This window comes from Enhydra lutris, unplaced genomic scaffold (assembly GCF_002288905.1).
Source record: "Enhydra lutris kenyoni isolate GAN:26980312 unplaced genomic scaffold, ASM228890v2 scaffoldscaffold19, whole genome shotgun sequence".
NCBI lineage: Eukaryota > Metazoa > Chordata > Mammalia > Carnivora > Mustelidae > Enhydra > Enhydra lutris.
This window is the reverse complement of record NW_019154103.1, coordinates 19,896,711-19,920,374: the sequence shown is the minus strand read 5'-3', so window position 1 is coordinate 19,920,374 and position 23,664 is coordinate 19,896,711. Positions and strand designations below refer to the sequence as shown.

The 23,664-nt window shown below is 36.2% G+C and overlaps 1 protein-coding gene across 2 annotated transcripts; it reads left to right on the top strand.

Moving 5' to 3' along the window:
- Positions 1-1,353: 1,353 nt before the first annotated feature.
- On the top strand, positions 1,354-22,489 carry LOC111148455 (spermatogenesis associated 9). 2 transcript variants are annotated; one of them, XM_022505014.1, is made up of 5 exons: positions 1,354-1,414; positions 1,600-1,688; positions 7,817-8,044; positions 16,966-17,061; positions 22,038-22,489. In XM_022505014.1, the coding sequence occupies exons 1-5, from the start codon at positions 1,354-1,356 to the stop codon at positions 22,323-22,325; spliced, it is 762 nt and encodes a 253-aa protein (XP_022360722.1). In that variant the 3' UTR covers positions 22,326-22,489. The 2 variants fall into 2 exon arrangements, with proteins under 2 accessions (XP_022360722.1, XP_022360721.1); XM_022505013.1 differs by having other exon boundaries at positions 1,354-1,420.
- The last annotated feature ends 1,175 nt before the right edge of the window (positions 22,490-23,664 follow it).

Sequence of the window (23,664 nt, the reverse complement as noted above, 5' to 3'; positions counted from 1 at the left end):
TCTAGGTGTGGACAATATTAGCATGAGAACCTGTTTTTTTCTTTTAGATTTTAGATTGTTAATTTCATTAACAAATGAAGGTGGGTGAGAGCTAATAAAAAGAGAAAAAAAACCTGGCTGAAACCAATTGGGAACTAGGATAGACATCAGGAGATGGGTAGTTGGGTGAAAAGAACATAGGGGTGTCAGTGAGAGTGGAGAACAGGAAGAAGACCAATGAGAGAAGGGACAGCCAACTCTTCCTCTGGGGTAAATTCTGATAGGCACATATCGTAATAGGACAAATAAAGGGTTACATTTCTTACAGACTTTCATCATTGTCTAATAAGATTTTCTTTCTGGCAGTGGATTGCAGTTTTGACACATTAAGAGTATAATTATCTTAAACATTAGGGTCATGATGGAGGGAAGCATGTTCTTCTAAGGTTAAGTGAAGTGTTTGTGGTATGGTGAAGAGTGTTCTCAGACAAATTAGGACTAAAGGCAAACTGAAGGTGGGGATCTGGCGGGCTTCACATGATAGAGAAGTTTTCTAACGGACATTGTTCTCTTTCCAAGACAGCTCCAATGAACAAACCTCTAGCACCCACAGCTTATGCTTGCTAAAGACAGTGGTCTAGCTACAATCAGATGTAAAGTCTTCAAATTAAAATGGGATTTGTGTTAATCAACTCTGAATTCATCCACACTAAAATATTAACTAGGTATTCAATCAAATCCACATGATATGAAGTTCTTCCTATATTTGATAAATGGAAAAGAATGAAGTAGGATAATACTAGGAGGGGAGAAGATGAGGAAGAGGTAGAAGAGGAAGGAGGAGGAGGAAGAGGATTTTAGATTTTATAATTTTGCCTGTGGTTGACCTAGTGATCTTTATTTGAGTGAAGGAAAACAGTCTGTTCAGAACTGAAATAACTGCTGGTTTTCTTTTCCCTTTGGCATCATATGTGAAGCATTTCTTTTAAACCATATGCCAACTCTTTTCAAAGGGAGCTTTGTTCTCAGGTGATCCATTAATTGAGGTATCATTGTAGAAGTTGGGGCAAAATTCCACATAATGCAGAACTCCTTAGTATAGTTTATTTTTCATTCTCCTTTCTCCTCCCCTTATGCCTTCAAACACATTTCTTCCTCTTCTCACTGCCAGAGTGATTTCAGAAGATTCTGTAACAAGCTCTCAGAGTCCCATTGTGCAGTAACAAAGAATTCTGTCAATGAGCTGTAGGTTCTGTCCTTGCCTGCTTTCCTGGGTGGAAGGGTACCTTCATCCCTCACTAATGGCAGAGTAGGACAAGTGTTGCCCTGGCCTGCAAACTTTCCAAGCACTAGGAACCCAAGCAAGAATTTGTCATGCCAATCAAACCTGTTGGGTGGATATGTGGGCAGGTGTTGAAGAACTTTTCTGGAAGAAGTATATGTAATCTTGTTGTAAAGGGGATATGGGTGTGGGATACAATGGGGAATAACGTCGCCTAGGGTTTACTTGCTTTCCCAGGCACTTACAAAGTGGACCCAGCGTCCCAGGTTCTTTTGAATTATGGTTAGGTGATGATTTTTGCTAAGCTCTTTTGTCCCCCTAATTTCTCTTTGTTTCAGTGGAGGGGATCCAGAAAGTCATCATGGACCTTATGGATGAGTTTAAAGATGAATTCCCTACCATCCTAAGATTATCACAGTCTAATCAGGTAATGCGATTTCATAACTTTGAAAAGGATTATAAAAAGTACATTGTATTTTTAATATCCATTATTTAATGCTTGACTTTGAGATCAGTGCCTGAGGCTTAGGAAGAAATTAATTTTGCCTCAGAAGAACAATTTCAAATCTTACTGGGTGGGTCTCTGAAAAGCAGAGAGATGGACAAAGAAATGAGGTAGATAAATTCAGTTTAAAGAAAATCACCGTGCTGTTAGATTGGAAATGTGGAGCTCTCTCATAGCCACAATTGTAATGTATGTGGTTTGCTACATTTGCTTAAGATTTGCTTAATATTTAAAAAAAAAAAAAAGATTTGCTTAATATAAAAATCAGGAAAACACCTAGATATATTTTAACTAAAATCTATGGCAATTAAATCACTGGAAAAAAATAACTGACATAAATTATAATAATGGAAAGATAAAATTGGTATGAGTGTATGTTTTAATGTGGAAGAAAATAATGATATCAGATTAAACAAAGCATATGTGCATATGTTTTATATAATGTTTGTTCCCAAAAGAATTTGAGGCAGATAAAATATTGGGAATGAAAGAGGGAATAGGTAAAGAATTCTGAGACATTTGATCAGGAAAAAGTAATATCTTGTAACCTAATTTAAAGTACACAGCTCTTAATGGAAAAGTATATTTAATCATCTAGACCACAGTTGGAATAGAATATGTTGTAAAGTTACATGGTACAGTAAGTAATAATTTCCTCATCCAGATATCAGAGTTTTGGCAATGTCAAACATGAGGAACATAGCCAAAACCTGGAAGTAAACAAAAAAGCTCTCTGAGTAACACAGTAATCACAAAGTCTATATATTTCATTCCAAAGGAGAAATATTAGAGCCACTTTTAACCATTCATCCAGACAACCAGGCATCAAACATTTACGAAATACTTTGCTATTGTTTGGGACTGGGGAGAGGGAATAGAGAGAAAAGACAGGATGCTTTCAGCCAATTAGCTTAATGTAATCAAGACAGAACTGTAAACAAGTAATTGTTTTAGAATATGGTAAGAGGTAAATCCAACTTAGAGGAATGAATTGCTCTAGCTAGGATGGTCAGAGAAGGCTTTTTGGAGGAAGGTTGCTTAAATTGGGTTTCAGAGAATGAATATGATTTTCTAAGTAAAAAAAGAGATAGGATAAGTGGACAGGAGCAGAGGAAGAAGTGTCAGGACAAAAAGTGTGAAACAGTGTAGCGTGTTCCCAGAATATCATGTAAATATGAATGAATGGCATGAGCCTTGAGTCTAGACTTAGGGGAAGGCTGATACTGAAGTGTAGATATCTGGATACCTAGTGGTAAGATGGCATCCCAATGGTGGTCCACTAAGTAGGATAGAATGAGGCTTAAAAGCTCCAGACCTCAAACCAGATTTTATTTATTTTATTTTATTTTTTTTTAAAGATTTTATTTATTTATTTGACAGAGAGATCACAAGCAGGCAGAGAGGCAGGCAGAGAGAGGAGGAAGCAGGCTCCCTGCTGAGCAGAGAGCCCGATGCGGGGCTCGATCCCAGGACTCTGAGATCATGACCTGAGCCGAAGGCAGCGGCTTAACCCACTGAGCCACCCAGGCGCCCCTCAAACCAGATTTTATAAATCTGTATCTTAGACTCAGTGTCTAATTGCTTCCCCCTATTTCATTCCCCCAGTTTTAGTATAAAGTCTTTTTAACTGTTGGAGATTTTTCTTGAGTACGCACTGGAGTGTTAGAGAAGGAATGGGCCGGTGACCGTGCTTGGTCTAGGATGTAAATGGCTAAGTCTGGAAAGCCCTGTTTCCCCTTCAAGATTGTGATTCTTTCACCATTGGCAACATTAAAGGAACTGGGTTTAATAATCTAAGAAGTTGCAACTTTCTTTGTAATTCTCTTAATCTCTTCCTACCCCCTGAATAGCCTCATTATCATGAGAGCTGTAAATTTGGTTTAATAGTGAAATGGGTTGATACTCTGATCCCAAAGAAAGAACTCTGAGTTCCTCTTTCCAACTCATTGAAGTTATTTACTTACAAGAACTTTACCTCATTCAGAGAATAATATAAACATAGTTACTTTATTTCTCATTTTCAACACACTCACATTGTTCTTTTTCCACTGTTTACTTTGCTGACATTGGCAAGAAATCCAAGTTCTTAGGGGGTATTGTAACAGAGTGAAGTTACTTGTACTTCAAAAATAAATCATTCAGAAAACAATGCTAATACTCCAATAACTAAATTATTTTTAAAAGGTTGGATTGTAAATGCTACAAATCTGATTATTTTGGAGATGATCCATAATTCCCAAACATACTGAAAGGAGTGGTTTTAAGAATAGTTAGAGGATTTTAATTAATGGATTGGATTTTAAATCTCTAAATTTCATAATTAGTATTTAAAACTTTTTAAAGAAGTTGTAGGCATTTATTTATTTAGGAAAAGGCCATCTTGTTGTCCAGAAGCAAACAAAATATTGGTGGGAGCTAAATCCCTGAGGTGAGAGTATATTTAACAAGCTCAACAAATAGTGAGGAGGAAAAGGAGAGAAAAAGATAATGAGGTTAGGGAGGTAAAGAAAAGACAACTCTTGTAGGGCTTTGCAGACCACTGTTTGTAATTTGGCTTTTACACTGAGTGCAGTAGGAAACCACTAGAGCAGCAGAGCAGAAAAGCAGGATAGGATCTAAGTTTTATTTGTATCTCTTTTGCGGAGGCATTGAGGAATAGAATGAACGTGGGTGAGGACAGAAGCAGAAAGACCCTTGAGGAGGCTAATTTACTAGTCTGGAAAAGAGATGGTATATAAATGCAGTGGACTGAGTGTTGGCATTGGGGGTAGTGAGTAGTGGTCAAATTCTAGGACTGTTCAGAGAAAGAATTGAATAAGATTTGCTGACAGGCTGGTTTTTTGGATGTAGAGTAGTAAAAAGCTGATGTAATAGAAATTGGAGTTCAGCATTAAAACTGCTGATGATAGAGAGATGGGTATGTCTCTAAAAAAAAAAGAAAATAGGAAAGCAGGATATATTCGAAGAATGGGGCTCAAATAGTGAAATTTGGAGCAGGATTCTTGAAACAATCTGATTAATTGATACTGGGTTTCTTGTAGTAAATCATCATTGCCTTTGTGTGTCTCTGAGATGGAGGTGGCAGGTGGGAGGGGAGTGGAATTTCTTTTCTCACATTCGGTAACATACTCAGGTGATAATGATGACAAGAAGAATCATGTAAACTTGCACATTTTGCAGCCAATTCCAGTATGCTTAGGACAAGAGTCAAAACAAGATAAACCAGGGAAAAGAAATGGGTACTTCTTCTTTTGGGGTCAGCATTTAAATTTAGACTCATGGCTTGGTAGAAAAATTTATAACATACATAGTAGACAAAGGGAAAAGCTGATAGCTCAAAAAAGGGGGGGGAACCCTTTTATTTAACAAATTTTCTACCAGAGCCTATTTCAAAAATTCACTGAAGGCAAGAGTGAATTAGAATCATCACTATAAACTGGTGACTATTTTTTTTTTTTTAAGAGGAAAATCTCATTCTGCATCTCCAGGACTGTATGTAGCTTCTCCTCTGTTGTTTCCTTTCTAGTCTCAGAGCCCCCCTCCCTACCCCCCGCAAAAAACTACTTTACATGCACCTCAGGGTCTAGATTTGGTTTCTAATACTGTTCTGAAAAGCAGTAATGGTCTTCTAGGGAACAAGTTGATTATATGTTTTATGTTAGGAAAATAAAGATGGTCAGAAATATTTTGTTGCTAGAGGAAATATTTCTTTCAGAGATTCAGAGATATCTATGAAAGTATTGAAGGAGGCATTAAACACCATGAAGGTAGAGGTACCTGAATGGCTCAGTCGGTTAAGCGTTTGCCTTTGGCTCAGGTCATGAGCCCAGAGTCGTGGGATAGAGTTCCACAGTGGGCTTCCTGCTCAGCAGGAGTCTGCTTCTCCCACTCTCTCTGCCTGCCGCTTCCCCTGCTTGTGCTATCTCTCTCTTCTGTCAAATAAATAAGTAAAATCTTAAAAAAAAAAAAAAACATAAAGGGAAGCACAGTCATCAAAGTGTAATGATTTCAGCATTAAAAGGAAACAAAGATGATGTTAACTAGGAACAAGTTGAGTCTGTTGGAAAAAGCTATGAATTTATGACAATTCTAAAATGAGAAATACAACACAAAGTGCACTGAAGTATTATTGTAATGCACACCTGAATTTTTAAAAATATTGTTTATCATAAATGCTATATTTTTGACAACACAAGTTATATGATCCTACAGGAAGATTTTGATTCATGGATTATCAAATACAAATAGGCTTATTTCTCTACTCAGGTAAATATTTAGAAAGACAATCTTGTAAAAGAGGGGAAGGTTGAGTGGATCAATCTAGTATAGTGTTTGGGGAAATGAATCAAGATTAGCTAACAGAAATACCTGAGTAAAGTCAGTGAATCCAGGCCAACAAGTACGGATCACCAAGATTTTGTAAAGACACAAAACAATGAGAGGGAAATTTCATAAAGTTAGTGCTTCATCTGCAAAAATGAAGAATCCTTAAAACACTGAATAACTGTGTAGACAAAATTTCAGCATGGTGGAACTGCCCACATTCCACTCTTGTTCGCCTTGGCAATAGGGCCCTCACCTTTTGACTGTAAATTATGAGAGAAAACACAGTAAGCTAAATCAGAAGTAAAACCAAACATTCTAGCTGCTCCAATTTCAGGAGGAGTTGGGAGGTCAAATCGGTGAAGCAAAGCATAAGATCACAAGAGAAATTGAATCTGTGTGTAGGAGCTCTGGATAGTGCAGATCATTGTGGTTTCTCTCACCAGTGTGCTGGAAACCAAGATACAGTATCAAGTGATTGCACCCGTGTCTTATTTTGCTTGTTTTACGTACCACATAACTGCTTTTAGGGGTTGCTCTGCTCTAAATTGGCTTGGAATTGCCACAATTCTAGCAGCCCACAGCTCCAATGGCCTTCTCCTGTTCGTATTGACTAGGAGGGCTGAGACCAAAGGTGGGATAATGGGACTTTTTCAGTCACGTTAACAGATGAAATCATAATGTGACACCAGGCGCTGCAGATGTACATCCTCATTGACAGACTAGTACAATTTCGGGTGATCTCCAGTCACAAAGGCTAAAACGGTAAGAGAAGCACTGAACTTTAATGACAAAAACAGCGATCATAAAATTATATCTTCAGGATAATGGCTGAGGCATTTAAAGGACATACACAGTACATTAGCTCTTAATGCAACTATATGTTGCTCATTGTAGGCCAAAACAATCCATCTAAAAGATGTTTTGTACTTATACATATATTTGGATTCAATAAATAGAGACTCGAAGTTGCTTATTTGTGTTATAAACCATTAGTCCCCCCTCCAAGTCATATATGAAAAAGCCAGAATAGCCCATAAAATTGCTTAAATGAATAATGGCAGCTATCCTTGCTGTTGCCTGGAATGCAGTCTGACCACATTGTAAGTAATTTCTCTGCGGTTCATTTTCTGGTACAGCAAGGAAGGATCTACATGTCATATGTTTTGCTAATGCCACAAATTTTTTCTGTCAGAATGCTCACAAGTTTTGAAGTTTTTAGAAATGAAAGTTCCTTAAGCTTGTTAATTAGTATATAGGGGATTTGTTTTATTTTTTTTTTAAATTGTACCATGCATTATGTATGAATGCTTTAATCATTTACATTTTTAAAATAAACAGGAAATATTTGTAACAGTTTTGAATAAGGATATTTAATGTTTGAATAATTCAAACATTGAGTAATATTTGAATAAGAACTGCTTACTTTTGAAAGCACTCTTTAAAAAAAAAAAAAATCAATGCAAAAATAAACCCACAGAGAAAAATGAAAATTTTAAGTCTTTTGGCTAGTAACTTAAATTCTGGATATTTATGCTGAGGCAAAAATCATACATTTATTCAAAGATTTAGGTACATGGGGGGTGGGATATAATTACTGGACACTGTGTGTGCATAGGCCCATGCATAATGTGCTGTTAGGTCATACTTGGTCTCAGTCTGGAGTAGGTTGTAATAATTCATGCGAGAATCACACATCAGTCACTTTTTAGAGGCTTATTTTCCAGAAAAGAGAACCCATGCAGAAAACGTCCAAAATCAGAATGGCTGTCGCCTTAGCAAGGATCAACCGAGGAACACTGATTCAAGGATTAAACACCATATCCAGATCCTCCAAATCAGTGGCCAAACTTCTGCATCCCCAGCTTGCTTGTAGACTTCTAGAGTTAAGGAACATATCGCATCGTTTGCTGAGGGAAGTTAATGCACCAAAACAACCCCTCTATAACGTGCAGGTGAGCTCATATTAACATTTGCACAAGATACAGCCTCTTTTTTAAGAAACTGTTTTGAAATTGCAAGATTTGAAAATGTAGCTCATTTGGTTATCTTAGATATGAAAGAAGAATAGTTGGATAAAAAATGAATGGTTTGGTCTTTTTTCAATATAGTATATATATTCTGATTTAAATAAATCTGAAAGAGGTGGTAATGTGGGCTTTTTTTCCCTACTTGGTTATTTGATTGAGCTTTATGAAACTAAATTTCAAATGATTCAACCTAAATATCAGCATACAGATTACCACTTATGTCAAACCTAAAAGAAATCCCGTAAGCCTTAAAAATGATTGTTTCGTTCTTTCCCCACATAACTTTGCTGTGTTTCCAAGACAATCTTTATTCGACTTAACATATTTGAATATATTCAACCATAAACTTATTTTGGTAGATCCACCAACATCCAGTGTATTTCAAATTACAGGTTCTACATTGTTTTATTGAGGCTCTGTTATATTTTGTTAAGGGCAACAGCTCTTAAAACTTTTTCAGGACCAGTTTCTTTTTTTCTAAACTTTGTGGCATAGAACTCTGGATTTTTCCACTTGAGCATTATTCAAAGCATTCTAAATGTTTGTTACAAACGATTGGGAATCCTGCAAGCCTGGCCCCTAAACCCGAGAGTGAATCGTTTTGTTGTTGAAGGGAGAAGAACCCTGGCTCAAAGGGAGTGAAGCCAAAAATATGTATTAGTTCATGTAGTTGAACAATTCAGAGTTGATAAGGTTTCAGGGTATAGGTACTCAAAAGATGCCTTCAGGGTCCTGTTGTTCTCTTTCCACCCATCCTCGCTCTGCTTCCTCTGTATTGACGCCATCCACAGACTGACCTTCCCTTCATGGTTACAAGATGATTTGCAGCTGTTCCCAGGACTCCATCCTTCCAGGTTCAATACAGCCCCAAAGAATGACAGTCCTTGAGCCAGCATTCCTGGCCAAGTCCTGGGGTTCTCAGAGAAAGGCGTACCTCTAAAGCAGGGGAATGGGATGTGCTGTTTGACCTAGGACCTGATTGCCATCCAGACCACATGACCAGAGAATGGGGAGAGGATGAATCCTCAAACAAAATTTGGGTTATTTTGAAAAGATGAGAAAATGGATGATGGATGGCTAAAATAAACAAAATATCCATTACATAGGAATCTCTCTTTCATCAAAGATTTTAACATTTCCAGAAATCATGGGATAGGTCCAGCTATGAATTGCCTGAGAAAGCAATTATAAAAGTCTCCATTATAATACCTGATGTTTGAGAAAGTAAAAAATGTTTTGTGTTTATTACCTGCTGGATTCTCTAAGCAGTATAAACATTATTCCTGTATCTTTAGTTTGTCAAAAAGAAATACAGCTGAGATGTATAATTTTGACTGAAATACATTTCTAAAATGAACCTTTCACCTTGATGTTTTTTCCCTTGCATTGTTAACCCTTATTTTTTATACAGGGTTGATATAAGAAATGTCCTTTGAAGAATATTTCTGTATGTATTACGAAATCATATTTAAAGACGCTGTCCATTATATTATACAGGCTTTCTTTTTGCTTCTCTTTTGCTAAGTCAGAACTGAAGAATCTAAGGTTTTACACTATTTACGAGCTAACAAGTTAGCCTGCCACAGCTGTACAAACACACACGCCGATAGAAGACACAAGACTCCCTTGAATCAGAGACTGAGACTGTTTATTATTAACTTCAAAAGCAGCAGCCAGAGCAATATTTTGTGTCATTTCCCTAACCCCTCAGTTCCCACAGGGCAATGCAGTGAGAACCACGTGTTACCTATGCATGTAGTAAGTTGCATCACAGGAGAGGAGCCTGAAATTAGCAGACAGCTTTTTTAGGAGTGCTGGCCTACTGGCCCAGCCTGAGAGAGAGGGACAGAGAAATAAAGGGAGAAAAAGTAAGAAGGGTTTGGGGGAGAGAAGTAAATGTTTCTAGAGGGTTTACAGAGAAGGTTTTATCTTTAGTGCCCTAAAACATGTCTTGGGAAGTACATCTCTAGATCTCCCTGGATAAATATGCTTTCTCTAGCTTCTAAAGCTGTTAGTTATTCAACCATGTCCTTTGTTCAGAAGGCCCAGTTGGTACAGGAATGAGAGACATCCACAGAGAAAGGCTTCCCAGTACTCATGAAAATTCAGTGGCAGGAAAATAATCTGTTTTTCCAGTTGAATTGATCTTTCCTTTTATCCAATAAGGAGAACTGAAACAAAACAAAACAAAACACATTTGCCTTTTTGCCCTGTTTCACAGGTAAATTTAGAGCTTAATTGTGATGATGTTTTCCAGGAACCTGATGTGAAAGAAGCAGACGGAGGGAGTACTTGACCTAGCCAAGGTCCTTGTGCTGACTGTGACTGTCTCTATGACATCAGTTCAAAATCAACACCCACGAAATTTCTTCTCCTGGGCTCTTATTCTAATTGTCTTAGAACGCAGCTTTAATTTTTAAAATTCTTACCAATAAAATATTTCAAAATACATGAAAGGTAGTTTATCAGAAATCCCATCCAAATGTAAACTGGTAGTAATATTTTGCAGTATAAACTTTGGATATCTCCTTTATAAAAAGAAATATAATTAACCATGTCCTGAACCATTCCCTGTTTTTTTTTCTCTACCAAATGTAATCATTATTCTGAGGTTGATGTGAGCATTTGTGTGCATACTTTTACAGTTTCACTACATTTATATACATCTATTATTCTCCATATATTTAAAATTTATATATAATGATATACTGTACGCTTCCTTCTGAAACTTTCTTTTTTTACTCAACATTTTAAAATGTGTAGCTATGGTTTATTATTTTATCTTCTTTATGGTATCCCATTGTAAGAAAAAATAATCCACAGTTTATTACTGGACAGATGGCTAATTTAGTTTCCCATTTTTTTGTTTTCCAAACTGTATTTCTTTGAACACTCTTGTAATTGCCTCCTTATTCTGTGAGTGAGAGACATTCTCCAGGTGTACGTATATGTCTAAAAGAGGATTACTGAGTCATGAGAGTTGCATATCTTCAATTTTATTAGCTGTTGTCGAAATGTTTTTCACTTTCAAAATTCAAGAATCATAGTGATTCTTGAATCTGAGGAGAATTTCTTTAGTTCTGGAATGTTCTTAGCCATTGTTTGTTCAAATATTACCTCTTTCTCATTTACTCTAATCGCTATTTCTGGGAGTATCTGTGAAACATACTTTGGACCTTTTCATTTTATTCTTTATGTCTATTTACCTTCCTCATATTTTCTTTTTACTTATCTCTTTTTTATACTTCCTGGGACATATACTCACACACTTATGTTCTTCCCTTTAGTTCCTGGCACAGAGAAATTTCCTTCCTTCTTTCCTTCCTTCATTCCTTCCTCCTTCCTCCCTCTCTCCCTCCCTCTTTTTTTCTTTTTTGTAAACTCAGTCTTTTATTAGACTTTGGAGTTTGATTTTTTATGGAATTTCTAGGGGTATTTATATGGAATTTTTAGAGGGTTCCACATTAGCTCAGTCTGCCCTACTACTGGAACCAGACGTCCTTCTCTGGTATCTTTTACAAATTTTAATATAAGATGGTTACATTTATTTCTGGAAGTAAGTGAAGTATTATTCTACCTTTTCATTTATTCAACATATATTTATTGAACATTGACATGTAAAATCACTAGGTTGAATACTAGGATTCATAGATGTCTCACTCTTGCCCTGAATGGACTGTGTGGATGATAGGCAAATAGGCAGTGTTAGTGGAGTATAGCAAGTTCATGATCAGTGTGTGCAAAGTGTACTATGGAAGCATCAACAAGGGGCATAGAATTCCACAGAATAGTCAGTGTTGGCTTTCTAAAAGATAATACTGAATCTTGAGAGAGGAGATATTAGCCAGGTAAAGAAGTAGGAGAATTATTCCTGGAAGTGAACATTGTAATTAAGATATTGAGGTCAGAGAGAACATAACTTATTTAGGAAATGTAAGCAGTTCCATATGGCTAGAGTGAGACAAGTGGGAACAGTCTCAGATCAGAGATCGCAGGGTCCTTGAGGGTTAGGAATGAGAAATAAGCTTTACTCAGATGATATGTATTACCTAGGGTGGAGAATCAGAATCGCTACTAAGAGGAATTACATTATAGTGAAGATAATGGCCTGGAGAGTCAAAGAACAACAGAGTAATTAAGAGATGTGGCAGAGGTCAATGGATTGGTCTGTGAATGGAATTTTCCTGAGTACCAGTGTAGCAGAGGATAAGTGGCATAGCCTGAGGGAGCTACACCAGCCCTGGTACATACAGTGCTTGGCTGTCTTCCCATAGTGACAGAGTTTCGCTCACCCAGAGTGGATTCCAGCATGAATTCCTTCAAGGATTGTCAGGCTGCCTTTGTCAAAGTGGAGCTTTCTGGTGTGCAGAAGTTTAAAAAAAAAAAAAAAAAGTGAAATCTGAAATTGCCAATGCAAGGGGATATGCTTTGTAGATGCATGGAGGACATCACTTTATGTAGGAAGGTAAGCAGCCTATTTAACCTATTGGGAGGTGTTAAAGATCCTGATCTTCATATGTCTGACTTGTCACTGATCTGAGAATAATTAATGATAGGAAGATACTTTTGTACATAGAGCACCTTAAATGGTTCTACCAAAACTCTGTTGGATATTATGTAGCTGGGGATGCCAGTCAGGCAGTTTACTCATTCAGGAGCAGGTAATAGAGGAGCATTTTCATTAGGACACTACCTATGACTAGGATAGTATGTCAGCCCTCTAAAGTGGTCTGAGATGAAGCATACAGTAATAGTCTCCTCAAGATAATTAGAATATGAATGTTGTTACAGGAGCTCCTTGACAGTATGACCAGGCCTTTCTGATTATATACTCAGCCCTAGAGCAAGTCCTATTTATGTTAGCATATTCAAAGATATTGAGCCCAATATGAATTATCCAAAGACCCAACTGATACAAGCGACCTGAAGAGATCCGAAGGCTTGTTGTAACATGAGCATAGTTGGAGTCGGTCTTCTCCAGCTTGATAAAAGAGACTTCCATTGCACCTGTCTTCACGGGTGCTGAGTCGGGTTGTTTCTCAAACCCTTCCAGTTTATGCAGCGCTGAGATTATAGCAAGTTATCTGCTATTTCTAAAAGGGCCTCAGGAATGGAAAACTCTGGTTAGATCATTTCTCAGCGGTTTTCAACAACCCCAGCATCAGTACTTACAGAATGGTGCATCTGCTTAGCCTTATGAGCTGTCTGGATGAGTAAAGCTTACAGCTGCTCTAGGCTGCAGTGACCTAGATAATCAGCTTGAATGCTGACTTCAGCCAAGACACGCCAGCTCCCAGACATAGTTGTTGACTTTGGCAGGGCAATGCAGGGCCACAGGAGCTCTTGCTATGATAGAATCTTCCTTATATATGTCACAATCCTCCTTATAATGGCATGGGAGATGACTATTTATCCTTGGTACAGGCACTGTGAAGTGGTGTAGGCCAGATACGGGCAAAAGTGAAGAAAACCCTCACTATCTACAGTGCCTATGATTTATGTGGATCCCAGTGCACTTGTGCTCCCTTTTTCAGGAAGAAGATCAGGTATTTTTCCAAGTATAATTTCTTCCTTACCCCCAACACTTCAATGTAGACTGGGGTTTAAACTCAAACTTCACATATTTTGTGTAAAAAATATATGTAAACCTCAAAAACATCAAGAGCTTCTACAGGTCCTGGATGGGCCTGCCATGAGGTTATCTTGGGTGGTATAATTCAAGAGCTGGGGAAAAAGGACAATTCCTAGAAAGTAGAATCCTTGGAATCTTGATGACATAACTTCTCAAGGTTGGCCAAGAGATTGGGCCATTTGAACTTTTATAGGACCTTGTGAGTAAGAGCTTATTCAAGAACAGTGTTCCACAGGATAGTAATAGGCATCTCTGCCTATATGAAGTCAATTAATTTTCTTTACTGTGGACTGCTAGGAGTCCTTCCTGGGTTCTTGAGTACTGTGAGTGGTTCAAGCAAAGACAGAGTCATGTAACTTTTCCAAACCTACAGGAAATACTTTCTTCTGGGCCTATTAACCAGTCATTGCTCCTTGCAACACTTACTTGTGAATCACTGAGTTAAAGTTTCTCTATTACTTCCCCTAGTATCCTTTGAACAACATAAACTAAGTTGGGCCTGGTGATCCTTTAACCTTTAAGTCATCTATAAGTGGATCTTTTTTATTTTCTAAACTGCTTATGGTTTGCTTTTTTTGTGATTTATCTCAATTTTAATGAAAATAAGATAAACACAGATACTTCTTTTATGAGATACTTCTTTTATGAGGCAGTCAAAGTTATATGACAGAGATGGAACTCAAAATTATGTCAAAGAAATTTTGTTAAAGATTGAAATGCTTTTACTGTTGAAATACCCATATAGCTGAGATGTTACTATGAGCATATAACACATCCACATATCTTATATATACATATATATTAATATTAAAAATTCAAGAAAGGAATATATGGGCATAATATTGATATCAAGATTCTTTTAACTTAAATATTCAAAAAAATTAATATAAGTTTAGATAAATTTTTGTAATTGGTTGAGATGATCTAAATACAACTTTTGATTTACAAATCTCTCCTATTTATTTATTATTTATTTATTTTTTTATAAACATATAAAGTATTATTAGCCCCAGGTACAGGTCTGTGAATCGTCAGGCTTACACACTTCACAGCATTCACCATAGCACATACCCTCCCCAATGTCCATAACCCCACCACCTCTCCCTATCCCCCTCCCCCTGGCAACACTCAGGTTGTTTTTTTTATCATATTTTATCATATTTTTTTTTGTTTTTTGTTTTATGATATACTATTCCTGCTTATAGCAAGCCCAAAATGAAACAGTGTGGTTTATAATATGAAAAACATGTATTGGAAGTAGGTCATGAAATTGAAAATTGGCTACTTGCCAGGAGCCACATAAATTTTGGAGGAAATGCATTTTCTATAGGAATGATTTGTTACAGGAATAGCAAGTATTTATTGAAAGCATTGAAATGGTGAAAAAGTGACCTTAGGCAATATCAGATTCATCATTCAGAAGTGTAACATATATCAGATATATAATTTATTTTGAAACTTTGAAAAATAATCAGTTTTAATTACCTCAGGTGAAGGGCAAAATGCGAAAAAAAAGATGCAGTGAAATAGAAACAGAGTAATTTCTCATGCATGCAGACGCCACTTTTATTTTTACTGTATATGGCCTACCAGTTATTGGATATGGATTTCCCACTGTACATCCATATATTCACAAACTCATGAATCTTTTACTCTCCTAGGAGGCATTTTGTTTGGGAGTATATCTGCTTTCTTTCCTAATATCTGCTCTCTACTTATCTGTTTGTCTTCTTGTAGCCTAACAGTGAGATGCAAAAGCATGCTATCAGTTTGATTCTTCTAGCAAGAGGGAAAGAGCAGCAACTGCTTTAGTTCCTGGAAACTCTTTCCAGAAGCCAGGAACTCTGGGAAATTTTCCAGACCAGCTTATGGACAGAGTGGGCTAAAACTGCCCATCCCTATTCCCCTATCTAGGAGTCAGTAGGGCCTGAAAGACAGGAAATAAGAAGGAATGCCTCCCTGCCCTACTCCTGCCCTCCACCCCTCCCCGCCCTGCACTGCTCCCCACAACTCCATCTCTTCGCTGATTGGCTAGATAGTATTCTTGGCTTTAGCATTCCATTAATCGCTTAAGAGAAAAGAAGGTCAATGGTGATGGGCGACTTTGTTCTTCATTCAGCAGTGGCAGCAGTAAGCAAAAACTGAATATACTGCAACAGGCACTTAAAACCCAGTGCCATACAAACCTTTGTTCGAAAAAATGTTATGAGGCATTCTTCAGAAGCACCTTTTAAGAGGCTGTGATACGCCATTGAGTGGATATTACTTAATTTACCTAACCATTCTGCTATCAATTGTTTCCATTTTTCAGGGTCATAAATAACTTTACACATACATACTGTTCTTTCTAGTGTGTGTGCATTTTTACTGTGCATTTACATGATTTTATTAGCTGCGGCCTGTACCTTCAGGAGTTTTTGAAGCCATTGAGTGTCTTGGCACATACTTCAGAGGAGCATGGCTAACTGCCACTTCACTGCTGAATGGGAAGGGAATGTTTTTCCCAATGCCCTCCTTTCATATCCTACTCAAGGCAACAGAGGTGACCTAGAAGAGAGTATGATTCCCCTAAACTAAACATATTGTTGTTTGAGGCAGAGACACCTATTACCAGAAACTAGAAACATCTGAGAGACAAATTCATTTTTGGTGTAAACCTCCGTTTCAAAGAAGCATGCTGGATGTGAGCGCAGAGCATTTCCCGAAGCTTAATGTTCACCTAAGGTTAATGCTGGCCTTCAGCAGTCTCATGATTAACATTTCCAATCAGGTCATTAATCTGCAGGAAATGCTTTGTATTTCGATTGCTGTTTGCTTAATGAAGAAGTGAAAAATTTAGTAAAGGATGATTACATGAATTTGAACAAAGAAAAGACTGTTTTTCTAATATGCACAGTGGCACCCCCTAGTGAGCACACTTGTTAAATGTAAAAAAGTTAAAGTAATTTAGATTTTGGAAATGCAAGGTTTTTTATTGATCTTTCATAGGTTTTAATAGATCTGTCATAGCAAAAGAAAGCACCTTTTTGTAAAAATAAATAAATAAATAAACCAATATATTTTCAGAATGTGAAAAAAACCAAGATAGACCCAGCAGATAATTTTCTTTAGAAAGAAATATTTAAATTCTCATTTTACAGTAATATTTTAAAATTTATCGTTGTAACACTGAAAACTTTTATTGTAATTAGAAAACTCTTTTTTGTTTTCGCAGGTCAGAAGGGGTTCTTTGTTTGAAATAATTTCTTTTCCGGCAAAGACTGCTTTAACTAGCATAATATGTGCTTCATATGCAGCACTAATTTATCTGGTAAGTTAAGAAAATTACTAGAATCTAGGTATAAATGTACTTATTTCATGTAATGTTAAAGATATAGATATATAGTAAATTCATAAACCAAGGTACTGTTCTCTTGTTACACAAAATAATTTTACATTAGAATTTACTTTTCTAAAATAATTACTCTTCTGAGGTATACCCAATCCATTTCTGAGGCAAGTCAATCCATCAAAACCAAATTTACTTGAATAAAATTATTTTTATAAAGTTTGTTATTATTTGGTCAAAACATTTTGGTTTTATTTTCACAGCTATGGTTGTTTTGTTTAAGCCATTGTGCCATGGTTGGCTAAAGTTCAGTGTTCCATCATTTAAGTCTATGATATTGGGGAACACAAATATTAGTGTACTTTGAATTATAAGTTCTGTAATTCAAAAGTGTTCATTACAAAGTGTGACAGAAGGAGCACCTGGGTCGCTCAGTTGGTTAAGCATCCAACTCTTGATTTCAGCTCAGGTCATGATCTCAGGGTTTTGAAATCAAGCCCCGCATAAAGGCTCTGCACCCAGTGTGGAGCCTTCTTGGGATTCTCTCACTCTCCCTTTACTCTTCCACTGCCTTTCACAAACGTACTTTCTATCTCTCTCAAAATTAAAATAAAATAAAATAAAATAAAAACAAAGTGTGATAAAAATATAAAGGATTTTATAAATTATAAGGGGTTATTTTCTTTTACTCCATTGCTATTTATACTTACCTCTCAATTTTTTTTCAAAAAAGTATAATACAGAGAGAAAAGTACACAGCTTGATGAATTATCACAAAATCTATTTATCACACACATCAAGAAACAAAATGTAACCGTCATTCTAGAAACCTCTTTCTCACTTCTTTCACAATCATGAACCTCATCTATAAAGGGTAACCACTATTTTGACTTTAAATATCATAGACAATTTAAATTGTATATAAATTAAATAATATACTATATATTCTTTTGTATTTGTCTTTTTTTGCTCACTTGCCATTAATGAGATTCATTCATTGCCTACATCAGTAGTTTGTTGGTTTTCATTGCTGTGTAGAATTTCATTGATTGAATGCATAAATAATTCAATATATATCCTATATACATGTTACTATCCACACTATGGTTGAAATTTTATATTATTTACAGTTTTGGCAACTGTGAATATGCTTTCTATGAATATTCTTGTACCTATGTTTTAGTAATATTTCTGGACCACAGAATATGTAGGTATTCATCTCTAGTAGATACTGCCCAATTGCTGCTATTGTCGGTCTTTTCCATTTTAGCCATTCTTGTGAGTATGTAGTATTATCACATTGTGCTTGAATTTACATTTCCTTGATTATTAATCAGACTGAGTTCCTTTTATGCATTAAGCAGACATTGGGATCTTTTGTGAATTTCTGTTAAAGTCTCTTCTGTTTTTCTATTCTATCTTTTTTATTATTGATTTCTACTTTTAAAATATACTCTAGGCATAAACCCTCTTTTGGTTATTTCTTTTATTCTGTGACTTTCTTTTGCTCTTTTAGCAGTATCTTTAAACCAGACTTTTTTAGTTTTAATGTTGTCCAATGTATTAATCTTTTCTTTATGTTAGGTGCTTTTTATATCTTAATTAGGGCAGCTTGACCTATATCCAAGGTCATGAAATGGTTCCCTCTGATATATTGTAGGAGGTTTATTATTTTACTTTTCACTTTTAGATTTATAATTCACCTGGAATTGCTATGAGGTAAGGAACAAATTTTTCCTCCATGGGTATTCCATTGATCCAACTCACTTTGCTGGGGAGAAAATACTTTTCCAATTGCCCCAGAACATTTATTTTGTCATAAATCAAGTGTGTTTTTATGTGTAGGTCTGTTTATTGACCCTCTGTTCTATTCAATTAATCTATTTTTCTATTTTTATACTGATTCAACATTGTATTATTTACAAGAGCTTTAGAAGTCTTGATAAGTAGTAGAATAAGTCCACCCTTCAATCCATGAGAATGGATTTAGGTCCTCATTAATTTTTCTTAATAATTCTTACAGCTTTTTTGTTAGTTGGTTTTACACAGTTTTGTTAATTTTTAAAATCATATTGAGATACACAATAATATTCTTTTTCCCATTATTTATAGATTGGTTGTGGTCCCAATTAAAATATGAGCAGGTGTGTAAGTTGACTAATTTATTTTAAGATTTACAGGGAAGTGAAAAAGGTCAAGAATAGCTAAGACATCCTTGAAAAAAAAGTAAAGGAACTTACTTTTATAAACATAGCAATAGTTTTTTAAAGAGCCAAACTTATATTTTGCAAGTGTTTAAAATTTTTGAGACGTGTTCAATATCTTAAATGTGAATCTCATACAAAAATGACATCCAACTGATCTTGGATGCAAAATGCTGCAAAAAAAAAAAAAATGGGTGGGATGAAATAGCTGTGGTGAAACTAAAACAAATAAGACTAAAACCAAAATTAAACTCTAATTTCTTGAAGGCATTTGAAATTATCCCACATGACTTGTCATTCTATAAACTTTCTAAGTAGGTATTAGAAACAGTTTTTTGGTGACCTGATAATTGGTCATGTATGCACCCAAGGTCTAGGAGAGGTCAGGGCTGGAATTATGATTTTGAAAGCAAATAATTGTATGTTGGAAGTTAACGTCCTGTGAGTGGAACCATTGTGGAAAGAGTGAAAAGTCTGGAAGTGAGAAGAGTGGAAAATCAATGAGAATGTAAAAAACAGCAACATTTAAGGGGAGCTAAGAAGAAATCCTAAGAAATCTAAGAAGAAATCTAAGAAGAAAGAAGTAGGAAGAAAATCAGGAGACAAAACATCAAGGAAATAGAGACTCAGGAAGTTTTGAGCAGTTAAATGTCAATTACCAGGAGAAAAAAATCAAGTAAAATAAAAGATTTGAAAAGTGTTCATTAGATCTAGTAGTAAAGATGTTGGAGTCAACCATCTTGTAACTATCTCAGTGGTGTGGTAGAATAAGGAAGACAGAAATATGCAGGTTTCAGTGAAGAGGAGATGATAATATCAAAGCCATGAATATAGACCCTGGTTTGATCAAAAGCAAGCATATATAGCAGTCAAAGAGAGAAACAGGGTTCCAGGGACTTTTATTTTAAGATGGGAGATACTTGAACACATTATAAGTTTCAGGGCAAGAAGCAGTCAAGAAGGAGAGGCTGAAAAGGCAGGGAATAATTGGTAGAGAAGAGGTAGGGTATAGATTACAAATAGACACAGAGATACTGACTTCAGTCAAGACATTTTATATTCTGTGACTGGTAGAAGTGGTTAGAATGGACACAGATAAAATTTTGTAGGTGAGGGAAGAAGAAATATATCAAATAGGACAGGGCTTCCTGATCTGTTTTTGGGGGGAGGGGAAGGGAGAGAGAGAGAGAGCATGTACAGGAGCAGGCAAGCAGGGGGAGGGGCAGAGGGAGAGGGAGAGAGAGAATCTTAAGCAGGTTCCATGCCCTGCATAGATCCTGCCACAGGGAACTCGATCTCATGATCCCGAGATTATGACCTAAGCCAAAATCAAGAGTCAGATGCTTAATGGACTGAGCTACCCAGGTGCTCCCCTAATCTTTTTTCACAACACAGCATACATAAAAAATGACCCAACTGGGGGTTAAACGGATGAAGCTGTTTGCAGCTGGAAGTGATGGACCTCAAGGTTTATAGCTCTAGGTTGGGATACACTTGGATGCAAGTAACAAAAAATAGCTGGCAGTGCCTTAACTGATGAAGACATTTAAATATCTCACTTAATCAGAAGTCTAGAGTTAGGTGGTTCCCAGGTTTGCACAGTGGGTCTACAATGTCATCTAAATCCAGGACCTTCCCACCTTCCTCCTATGCTATCTTGTTTATTGTTTTGGTCCTTAGGTTTGCTGCCTCATGCTCAGGCACCCTATCTATATCAGAGTTCAAAGCAGGGAGGAGGGGATAGTTATTGAGGCAAAAGACAAAAGAATCTTTCTTTTCATGTAGGAGAAAAACTTTCAAAAATCCCTCCTGACCTCCTCCCCGGCAGATATATTTTATTTTGTTGGCTAAAACAGTGTCACATGACCATGTGCTAACTGTAGGGAAGTGAAGGAAAGCATCTGGTATTCCCTCATTCTATAGTGCAGTGCAGGCCAAGAAAAAGAGGAGGCAGGAGATCAGGAAGAAACTGAGGCCCTGAATCCTTTCTCTATTACCTTCTTTAGGAAAACCTTCTAAGAGTTTATAGCCTATTATGTGAGCTTTAGGCATTGCTTTGGTAAGATAAGCTAGTTTAGGTCTTCTTATATTTTATGGATTGTATTATTCTTGTTGCTTGCCTTAAATAGCATCATCATCGTCTTCATCATTACAGTTCTTAGTGATTCCCAATTTTCAGTTATATTTCTCTGTGTGTTTTGTTTTGACACTCAAAGTACTGAATGGCATTTTTTGAGGGAAAATGGATCATGTGCTTGCTTAGAAATCATTGATCAACTAGCTTACTAAATTCTACCTAATGTATTTACGCCCCTTCAATTGTACACATAGGTATAAGCAAAGTGTAGGGGGAGAAAGTAAAAACTAGAAGCCAACTTTGAGATATTAACACATTTGGGGACAAATTCAATCTCCCAGAAAGTGTTTCATTTAATTCAGGAGAAGAAAGGAGTCTCATTTAATTAAATCAGAGAGTAAAGATATAAAACATTTAATGAATTGGGTGGAAAAGAGCAAAGCATGTATTTATTGAAGCACACTATGCTTTAATTTTCTTTCTAGATGGTGTTGTAATATATTTATAACAAGGAATCAACCTCCTGATGTTTATCATATGCCAGGAAAGGAAGTGCTTCTTTATTAGAATAAGTAGATTAATGACTTTATGTTACACATTTTATTGGACTTATTATTGGAAGTTCAGTCGCTTAAAAAGAAACTTTACTTTTCAAAAAAAAATTTTTTTATTATTAGACTGTCTGTGTTAATGCTGTGTTGGAGAAGGTAAAGAAAATTTTCCAAGAAGAAGAATCCATAAGGCAAAAGAGAGAAGAGAGTGAAAATCTTAGAAAAGCCTTTTCTGAGCCTGTGCTTTCTGAGCCTACCTTTCCTGAAGGTGAAATCAAAGCAAAACCTTACAGGTCATTACCGGAGAAACCAGACAATATTGCAGATTGCCCCAGACTTCCTGCTAATAAGTTGAATAATAAGATCCAGGTTTTACATTCTGTGTTTGACCAATCAGCTGAAATGAATGAATGAGCAAATTGGAACATAAGTATTACTGAGTGGAGCTTGAGAGTTATTATCTAATCGCATTTCATCTCACAAAACCAGGAAACTAGTTTTCATATATTGACTGCTCTGCTTTAAAATGTCACTCTCAAGTATTTATATGATAGAGAAAATAAAGTGAATCTTGATGTAAAAGTATGACTATGATATTTTTTAATGAACAAGAAAGTGTACCCTTTGGAGGGTTAGACTTTATGCTATCATTTATAACATGGGCATATTTATAATACATTTATGTTTTTATTAAAACCTATTTCAAGTACCTTTCCATTATAGTTGGCCCTTGAACATGGGTTTGAATAGTGCAGATCCACTTATAAGCAGATCTTTTTTGATAAATGAATTATAGTACTGGAAATGTATATTCGCTTGCTTATGATTTTTCATAGAACATTCAAAATATGTGTTAACTGTGTATATAATCAAGTCAGGCTTCCAGTCAACAGTAGACTATTAGTAGTTAAGTTTTGGGGGAGCCCAAAGTTATATGTGGATTTCCAACTGTGTGTGCGGTTGGCATCCCACCCCCCTGCAATGTTCAAGGGTCAACTGTATTCATCTGGGGGAAAAGTACCTCCATATCAAAATGCTACATATCTTTTTCAGAGATAATAAAAGGATATTTATTTTCTATCAACAGGCTGCATAGTTTGAATCTGCCTTTTATCGATCCTTTTTTGAACTCATCTGTAGAGTTATGAAGGACTTGTAATTCACAGACATAATACATTTTAAAACAAAATATTATTTACAAATCTGATAAGAGAGTTCTGTAAGTGAGGGTAGGATATGACATGACATTTTTTATTTCCAGATCTGAAGGAACACATTTAGAACCAGAAATCAAGTCCATATTCCTCATTATTGCCACTGTGTCCTGAGAGAAAATGCTTCTGTAACTGGCCAGCAAATGAGGGCCATTGTTTTGCCTGCAGAAGGCAGGCAAGAAACTTTGGTTTCTTCCACATGTCTTAAATTCTGGACACGTGTTAAGGCCTGACTGGTCATTGGAGTGTTAGCCCCTGAGATAATTGGCTAGGATTTACCCATCGAGTGATGGTACGTTTCCTGTACCAGGTAAATAGCTACTGCCAGAAAAGTATTTATAAAAATCAAACCTTGGGTTTTCAGTAGTCTGAGAAATGAGTAACAAGTGTATCACTTCATGTTACCCATATTCCATCAGAAAAGGAAATGTAATAATGTGTAGCAAAGGTCTCGTAAGCAGACCCTTAATGATAGGTACTTAATTCATTTATTATTTACACAATAACCAAGGAAAGGAGTCCAGGTGGTCCCCCTAGAA

Excerpts from the sequence above, each read along its gene's own strand:
- LOC111148455 (XM_022505013.1), top strand. The coding sequence starts at position 1,354 with ATGCCAATCAAACCTGTTGGGTGGATATGTGGGCAGGTGTTGAAGAAC. Across the intron at positions 8,045-16,965 it reads AACCCCTCTATAACGTGCAG|GTCAGAAGGGGTTCTTTGTT; the intron begins GTGAGCTCATAT and ends TTGTTTTCGCAG. Across the intron at positions 17,062-22,037 it reads ATGCAGCACTAATTTATCTG|ACTGTCTGTGTTAATGCTGT; the intron begins GTAAGTTAAGAA and ends TTTTATTATTAG.